Below are 8,804 nucleotides of genomic sequence, written 5' to 3'. Positions count from 1 at the left end.
TCCAACTCACCGGAATGAGGAAAGGCTTTGTGACTTCTTGGTAGGCTTGCAGTAGGGTTTTCCGAGCACAGCTGCATGCAGGAGCCTTGATTAGGAACTTTCCTGGAAGTGGCACTGACTCTTTATGAGCCTGCCCTGCGTATGGTGGTCAGTGGGGGACGTCCTGCGGTCAGCAAGGGCCATCCCTCCCCATGTGGGCGGTCAGCAGGGGCCATTCCTCCCCGTGGGCGATCAGTGGGGGCCGTCCTTCCTCGTGTGCGGTGGTCAGTGGGGGCTGTCCCTCCCCATGTGCGGTGGTCAGTGAGGGCCATCCTTCCCCATGTGGGTGGTCAGCAGGGGCCATTCCTCCCCATGTGCAGTGGTCAGTAGGGGCCGTCCCTCCCCATGTGCAGTGGTCAGTGAGTCATCCTGCCCTGTGTGTGGTGGTCAGTGGGCCATCCTGCCCCGTGTGCTGTGGTCAGTGGGGGCCATCCCGCCTTGTGTGCGGCAGTCAGCAGGGCTGTCCTGTGGTCAGTGGCCGTCCTGCCCCGTGTGTGGTGGTCACTGGGCAGTAGTCTTGTTCTATCACACAAACCCTCAAGGTTGATGAGGCAGGAAATGTAAGCGCCTTTTTTTTTTCTCCACTATGGGCATGTGCACTTGCTAGAGAGAGTCAGAGAGAGAGAAAGTGAGAATCCACACTAAGAGAGGAAGGCCACGCTGCCGTCCCTTCTCTGTGTTCCTCTCATAATTTTCGGCATACGCACCCAGCTTGATTGTCAAGCTGCTGGGTCTGGGACTCAAACCACAGTCAGCCACGTGGGAATTCAGCACCTTAACCACCGTGCCACCTGCTAGCCCAGTAAGCTAATTATGAAGGGAAGATTAGGCATTTAAAGTATCCGTTAGACTAGTGGGAGGCTCATCGGCGCTTTGGTGGTGTCGGGGGAGTGTGGCTTCTGCCTCAGGTCTGTCTCATACTTGGGCCGTCTCTTCCAGGTGGGCAAGCAGCTTCTGGAGAAGGAAGTACTGGAGAAGGCGGGCGTGGTGGAGCTGCTGGGCTCAGGGCCCTCCACAGAGAAGTCCACCTACGAGGAGTTTGTGGAGGACACATCCCTTCCAAGGGCCTGAGGGGCTGGGATGGTGGGGACTGGGGCGGGAGGGAGGAGCACAGAGCAGCGCATGCAGGAGAGCCCTGCCTGGCCTGCCCAGCTACTGGGACTCCTGCTCCCCAGAGCTCTGCAGAGCAGCTGCCGGGTCTCCCGAGAACAATTAAAGCGTGTAATGACCACAGACAGGCCTTTGAGATAAGGGCGCCCTGAGCCTGCAGAAGGGAGCTGGGAGTTGGCAGCAGCTAGCCAAGTTTAAGGGGAGTAATGAGTGCCCTAAGTTCCTGGACCCTGTTCCTCGAGGACAGTGGGGTCCTGAGACTGGGATTCCAACTCACCGGAATGAGGAAAGGCTTTGTGACTTCTTGGTAGGCTTGCAGTAGGGTTTTCCGAGCACAGCTGCATGCAGGAGCCTTGATTAGGAACTTTCCTGGAAGTGGCACTGACTCTTTATGAGCCTGCCCTGCGTATGGTGGTCAGTGGGGGACGTCCTGCGGTCAGCAAGGGCCATCCCTCCCCATGTGGGCGGTCAGCAGGGGCCATTCCTCCCCGTGGGCGATCAGTGGGGGCCGTCCTTCCTCGTGTGCGGTGGTCAGTGGGGGCTGTCCCTCCCCATGTGCGGTGGTCAGTGAGGGCCATCCTTCCCCATGTGGGTGGTCAGCAGGGGCCATTCCTCCCCATGTGCAGTGGTCAGTAGGGGCCGTCCCTCCCCATGTGCAGTGGTCAGTGAGTCATCCTGCCCTGTGTGTGGTGGTCAGTGGGCCATCCTGCCCCGTGTGCTGTGGTCAGTGGGGGCCATCCCGCCTTGTGTGCGGCAGTCAGCAGGGCTGTCCTGTGGTCAGTGGCCGTCCTGCCCCGTGTGTGGTGGTCACTGGGCAGTAGTCTTGTTCTATCACACAAACCCTCAAGGTTGATGAGGCAGGAAATGTAAGCGCCTTTTTTTTTTCTCCACTATGGGCATGTGCACTTGCTAGAGAGAGTCAGAGAGAGAGAAAGTGAGAATCCACACTAAGAGAGGAAGGCCACGCTGCCGTCCCTTCTCTGTGTTCCTCTCATAATTTTCGGCATACGCACCCAGCTTGATTGTCAAGCTGCTGGGTCTGGGACTCAAACCACAGTCAGCCACGTGGGAATTCAGCACCTTAACCACCGTGCCACCTGCTAGCCCAGTAAGCTAATTATGAAGGGAAGATTAGGCATTTAAAGTATCCGTTAGACTAGTGGGAGGCTCATCGGCGGTTTGGAAGATGGTACCCACAGGCACACTGTTGAGGCTGGCAGTGCTGCGGGCCTCGTGGCCATGGCCGCGGCCGCTGAGCGTGGGGCAGGGGACCCTCCTTGCTAGGGTGTCTGGGTTGGGAATTCAGGTGGAGAGGGAAATCCTGGCGAGGGAAATCCTGGCTTGCTCGTGTTTTGCGAGGCCGTAGCCTGGAAGGCCCCGGGCAGCCTCCTCTGGTCCTCAGCCTGCTTATTTACCCACTGTGGACTGGGCGGCTCTTTTGTGCTGTCTTATTATTTTCTGCCAGAGTAAGAAAACAGCCCTTGGGCGTGGCTATGCGGCAGTTCCCTCACTTTCTGTGTCCACTGGAGATCTGGGTGCACACACCTGGCCAGATGTGACCCGTGGTGGCCTGTGGGATCTCACTCTCACCCCAAGGCTGTGGCGTCTGCCCAGGCCTTTTTGGTGCCGTGACATGAGAGAGACTTAGGTCTCTCTTGCCGACCTGAGGTGTGATGAGGAGCTGCACCAGTGCGGCCTGAACTTGGGCCAGATGCTGTAGGGCTTGGTGGAAATGTCTTTCTTTGCACGTTTCTCCTAACCTGCTGGGATCCCACCAGCACAGGGCTACGAGTGACCTGGCAGGCATAGGACAGCTCAGGACCCTCCCTGCTGCTCTGTGAGGCCTCCTGGGTGGGCCATTAGCACTCAGCACCTCTCAGACCGGGCCAGGCTGGGGTGCAGATCTTGCAGATGTCCAAACCTCTGGGGCTTGCTCCCAGCCGGGGCGGCATTGTTGCTGCCTGTAGGGCGGATTGCCTGGCCTTCATGTCTCCTGGGCTCAGACCGCCTCATGGCTCACCCAACCCAGCTTAGCTGTGCTGCCTGGGGTGCCGTCCAGAGGAGGTGGGGTGCTCCCCGAGCCCCAGGAAGCCCTGTGTCACTCCCACAGCATCTGGGGTGGTGTTGGCACAGGTCACAGGGGCCCGTGTGGCTGGCTCACCTGTGGAGCTTGCCTGAGCAGGGACTGGCCCAGGAGAACCTGGGGTGCTCAGCACCTCAGATCACCTCCAGAGACCATGCTCTGGCTGTCCCCAACAGACACTCAGACCATCTTCCCACCGCCGCTGAGGGGTCAGGCCACGTCACCTGCCCTGCCAACCTCACCTGTGTCTGCCAGGCGAGTCTATCTAAAGTTGGAGCTGGTCCTCACCAACACAGTGGGCTTTCCACTGTCCTCTTGTCCTTCCTGGTAGGCTCCTGGCAGAGAGGCCGTGCTGGCCACAGGAGCTCCAGGACTCAGGGTATCTGCTGCCAGCTGGGCCCTCAGAGGGGAGCCCGCTATCTTCCAAGGAGCAGGCACAGCCGGCCGGTCCTCAGCCTACAAGCCTCCCGCCTTCCATGGAAGGTAAGGTAGAGTTGGGTGTGTGAGAATGTGCTGGAGGCTACACACCCTTCCCCGAAAATACAGCAGCCACTCAGTTACGGGTCCACAGGCATAGGAGACCTGGCTGAGACCTCTCCTTAGGGAGAGCCAGTGGGGAGGGGCAGGAGTGCCGTGACCTTTTCCCAAGACCAGGCAGAAAGCAGGTCAGACCTCATCTCACAGGTCAGGGAGGCAGGTTTGGCCACACCCAGCCTGGGCCGTTGGAGGGTGCAGGTTTTCTGCTTTCTTAATGCCCCTTGTGATGTGCTGGGACTGGAAATGGGGGCCAGTGTCTCCACTCCCACCCCAGCCTACTGTTAGCAGGGACAGAGCTTCACCCTCCGCCCTCTGCCCTTTAGCACACCCCTCGGGCTCTGGCATCAGCTGTGAAGGAAGAAACAGGGCTGGCCTCAGGGCTGTTAGGCTTTAATCCCACTCAGTAAGGACCTCCAGGAAGCTGCAGCAGGAAGTGGAAAATGGGGAGGAAGAAAGACCCTAGTGGGTGAATGAGGCTGCCTTCATGGGGTAGAAGGGAACCAAAGGCCGGTTTTGTGCTAAGATGTGGTTGGGCAGGGCACGGCAGAGTGGGTGCCGTGGGTCGCCTGCACAGCTGAGCCTAGGCCTGTACAAGGTTGAACATGAAGGTCAGCCCGGTTCCCTTCCCCAGAAACGTTTAGTAGGGTCAGGGCAGCGTCATTTGGCTTGGGGACAAAAGCAAGCTTGACCCTTTACTTTAAAGCCACTCCAAGCCTGGTGGCAGCCTGTGACCTCCTGCACGGAAGCTACAGCACCAGGCAGTGAAGGTGGTGCTTGCACCCCGTGGGACAGGGGCCCCTGCATCAGGCCCTGGAGACTCGTGACACGGCCCACAGAGTGCCATCTGGCTGAGGGGGCCACGTGGCGGGCAGTGGAGTGTGGGGCTTGGTGCACACACTCTTGTCAGCATGGGAGCACAAGTTGGGCGAACCACACCTGCCCTTGTAGCTGGGAGTGTCCCGAGTTCTGAGGCAGTCTGGCCACTCTTGGTGTCCAAGCTGGCGGGTGTGGACCCAGCCCTCAGCCCTGGTCGTCACTCGGGGATAAGTGCAGTGGGCACAGGTCCAAGTGCTGGGCTTGGGGATGGACCCAGGTGGCAGCAGCCTCCCTGGTACAGCATGAAGTCAAGGTGCGGTTTTGGGCCCTGTCTCACCTGTGCTTGGCTGGATAGCAGAACAGCCCTAAGCCACCACGAAACCCACCCCCAGGGCTGATGGGGACAGAGGCCAGGGACACAGGTGTCTCAGCAGCTCTCATGGGCTGAGCTTCCTCCCCAAGGGCTGCTCAGGAACCCTGCGGCAGGTGGGAGTGCTGATCCCTCAGCCACTCCATTCCTTGTCTCATCCCAGGCAGTGACTCCATGTTGTCCTTGACCCAGGGCCCAGGAGCCAGCTTGACAGGCCACTGGTTCTGCTTGTGCCGGGTGCCCAGAGGCCTTGCCTGGGCCCAGCACATCCCCAAGGGAAGCTGGGGTCTTGGCATGGTTCCACAAACAGTGAGCCTCCTGGGGCACCCCGGCGTGACCTACTGTATCGGGCTGATGGCTATGCCTTGGGAGGGAGTGTGCACAGGGCCTGGCTGTCCAGCTGGGAGACATCCCTCCCTGCAGATGGCCTAGTCCTCTTTGGGCCTCTCCACAGTGAGCAACGTGTCCACAATCGCTGCCTGGCCAAGTTCAGGGCTGCCAGGGGGCTGCTTCTCACGGTTCTGCTCGGCCCTTGTCCTTGTCCAAGAGGGAGAGCGTAGGCAGCCTGTCCGGGGCAGCGGGTGCAGACCTGGAGGACATGGAGAGAGGAACACAGCGTGACAAGGGCTGGGCACATGCACAGGGTCCTCCGCAGAGCAGTGTCCCCCCGGGCACACTAAACCCGGAGGTACCAGCAGGCAGGGCCTGGGAGGGACTTTCCTGATGTCCAGGAGAGTCACCATACAGTGCCTCAGTCCAGGCTCCTGGTCATGCAGTGACCAGCAGCCTCCAGAGCACTTGGGCCTGGCAACCTCAGTGAGCTCCTGTCCCACGAGAGTCTAGTCCTGCCCTGGCTGCAGGCTCCATGGGCGGTGGCCAAGCCCTGGCCAAGCACAACAGTGGGCTTGTGAGCTGGGCCAGGCACTCTTGGAGCCTGGTGGGCATCGGTCAGGATTAGGCAATAGGCTCTTCCTGGAAGTCAGCTGGGGCTGAGCTGGCCTCTGTGAGAATAGAGCCTGGGCCGCCTTCACTGTCCACCGTCATGCTGAGAGCCCATAGCACCAGGCCCTCCGCCCTGACACCTCCCGTGAACAGTGGGGGCTCACAGGACGCATGCCTTTAATGAAGTGCCCAGTGCCTGGGGTGGGGCTGGGCAGAGCCTAGCCAGAATAGCAAGCAGGAACTTGGCTCTGACCTCTGACCCCACAGCTGGGGCAGGGATGGAAGGTCACTTGAGTCTGAGGGTGTCACCACTGCAGGAGGCGAGTCCTGCATCTGCTCCCAGGCCATGGAGGGAGACAGGATCAGAATGACACAGGCTGTGGGCCCAGCTGCTGACTGGTCTGAGGCCTTGGGTGGGTCTCCAGGAACCAGGGGGCCTGGTCAGGGAACCGAAGAGGGGCCCGGGCTGGCAGATGCCCCCATCCCCAGCTTTGTGCTGGGCCTAATTTCTGATTAAAATGGACATCAGTGAATTCCGCTTTCTGTGGGATGGTGGCTTTGCCCTTCAGCTCGCTGGAACAGTTGAGAGGTCGCCGTGAAGGGGAAGGGCCTTGGGATTGGGCAGACTGGCTGAACAGAGCGAGATGGGGACTGAGAGGCTTGGTTGCTTTTTCTAAATTGCCAGAGGACACCTGAGCTTGTCAGGGCGGGCGTGGGAGGAAGCACTGCCCACTGGTCGTGCAGCAGTCCCCTCCTTCCTGCGGGCTCTGGGGCACACACACCAAGCCCGGTTTCCAAGCCACCAGGGACTCAGACCACAAGAGCTGGTTCCCGTAGCCACTAGGTTCCAGGGCTGACCCAAGATCATTTTTTAGACAGATTTTTTGCTGCAGGGTGCATGTGCTCACTAGAGAGACAGAAAGCAAGAAATCGCTCCCCGGGGGGATGACCATGCTACAGGCCCTTCTCCGTCTTACTGGGATTGGGGCACCCATGCACACGTGCCCAGCATGAGCTTTAGGCCTCCGGGTTGGAGACTCAGACAGCGGTTAACTACGTGAGAGTCCAGCGATGTAACCATTTTGCCATCTGCTGGTCCCAACCCAAGATTATTTTCAGAAATAAGGATTTGGGGGAAGCAGTGGCCCTAGGGCACCTCAGGAGCCCCTGCCCACACCCAAACCTCTCCTCTCATGTCCAGGCCTCACCTGCTGGGCACTCACTGGAGAGATTTTCGTCATCTGAATCGGCAAAGACCTCAGCCAGCTCCTGGTCAGACATGTCCGTCAGCTCGGTGAGGTCCAGGAGGTCAAAGTGGACCTCCAGGGAGGAGACACTGCTCAGGGGCTCTGGGGAAGAGGGCCACAGTCACTCACAGCCCTTCCAGTGAGGCCTTTCTCCAAACCCTGAGGGACCTGGGTGAATCCCACCAGGCCCACGGGTGGCCCTGATGTTCTGCAAGCCCACATAGTGAAGACGGGGTTGGAGCAGACACAGACCCCCGAGCATCGCTGTGTCCAGACTGGAAGGTGTCTGGAGCCTTAATGTCTGCAGACGGGACACTGAGGCCTAGGGCCAGAGAGGAGCCCCCACCTTCTGTGCCCCAGAGGGGTGCATAATGTGGCGGGGCTGGCACAGGGCCATACTTACGCCGTCTCTCTGTGACCTGCAGGAGCCCCGGTGCTGGTACTGGGATGCCTGCCCCTTCTTCAGCCACAGGCGTGTGGCAGCCATCCCCTGTCCCATGGGCTGGGATGCCCAAGGCAGCCTGTGGCACCTCAACCTCCTTAATCTCTGCAAGGAGAGACAGTGTTACCTCAAGTCATGTCCAGGCCACTGGCATGGCAGGTCCTTCTTGGGGCTCTGGGCACCACGCAGAGTGCCCGGGAGTGGCAGGTTGCTGTGCATCTGGGCCCTGAGACGAACAGGGAGGCAACTCCTTCCCCAAGGCCCTGGCTCTCCCATGGGTGGGCAGCATGGAGGCTTCATCCTGGCCCTGTTCCTTGCCCAGTGACGAGACTGTCACTTGCCCCTTAGTTTTGGTCCGTCCCAGGCCTTACAAAGGGCACTTTGGACATCTGTGCCCAGCTTTCTCACGTCCCTTGGTTCAGAACAGCCCATGTCCCCAGTGTGGACTGACGACACACTGCTGGGCCGCCTGGGCCCTAGTTACGACAGCTGGGTCCCACGTGTGACCGCAGCTTGGCCCAGGCCCCGCAGCTTGAAAACCCCAGGTGTGTGTGCACAGGCCCAGAATCCCGAAAGGAGACATGAAGGGACTAGCTTTCTCCATGATCCACCTCCAGCACAAACGAAAAGCAGATGAACAGCCAAAACGCCTGTGCTGCTGCTGCTGACCTTGACAGGGTGCGTGCTCACTGCGGGTCACCGCGAGAGGTGGTGCTCTGACCTCAGAGCTGGGCAGGTGTACTCCAGCTCTTTTTTCTTAGATTTTTGCTATAGGGTATAGAGAGACAGGCAGAAAGTGAGAAATCAGCCCTGGGAGACGGCCACGCTGAACTCCTCTATTCTCCTCCCGGGATCTTGGGCACCTCTGCACATACACCCAGTGTGAATTTCAAGCCTCCTGGTCCAGGACTTGAACCCTGCTTGACCATGTGAAAGCCCAGCAACATAACCATTGCACCACCTACTGGTCCCATATGCATTTTTTCCCCAGAGGTAGAATTGCTTAGATTTTTTGTTGTTTAGGGGAGAGGTTTTTGCTATAGGGTGTGTGTGCTGGCCAGAGAGACAGAAAGTGAGAAATCACCCTTACCCCCCAGGGGGGATGGCCATGCCACAATCCCTTCTCCTCCATTCTTCTTTTGGGATCTTGGGCACACATGCACACATGTCCAGCGTGAGTTTTAAGCCACCAGGTCCGGGACTTGAACCGCAGTCTAC

The 8,804-nt window shown here is 59.4% G+C and overlaps 1 protein-coding gene across 1 annotated transcript; it reads right to left on the bottom strand.

Moving 5' to 3' along the window:
- Positions 1-4,138: 4,138 nt before the first annotated feature.
- Positions 4,139-7,691, bottom strand: DBNDD1 (dysbindin domain containing 1; the record flags this gene model as incomplete). The annotated part of the gene is given in 3 exon segments (XM_014589353.1): positions 4,139-5,544; positions 7,106-7,246; positions 7,548-7,691. Coding segments are annotated over 3 exon segments (446 nt in total), but the record flags the coding sequence as incomplete, so codon positions are not given.
- Between the last annotated feature and the right edge of the window lie 1,113 nt (positions 7,692-8,804).

Source organism: Tupaia chinensis, unplaced genomic scaffold (assembly GCF_000334495.1).
Source record: "Tupaia chinensis unplaced genomic scaffold, TupChi_1.0 Scaffold000355_1, whole genome shotgun sequence".
Classification (NCBI taxonomy): domain Eukaryota; kingdom Metazoa; phylum Chordata; class Mammalia; order Scandentia; family Tupaiidae; genus Tupaia; species Tupaia belangeri.
Note: the sequence above shows the minus strand (reverse complement) of the source record. Positions and strands in the feature narration are given on the sequence as shown.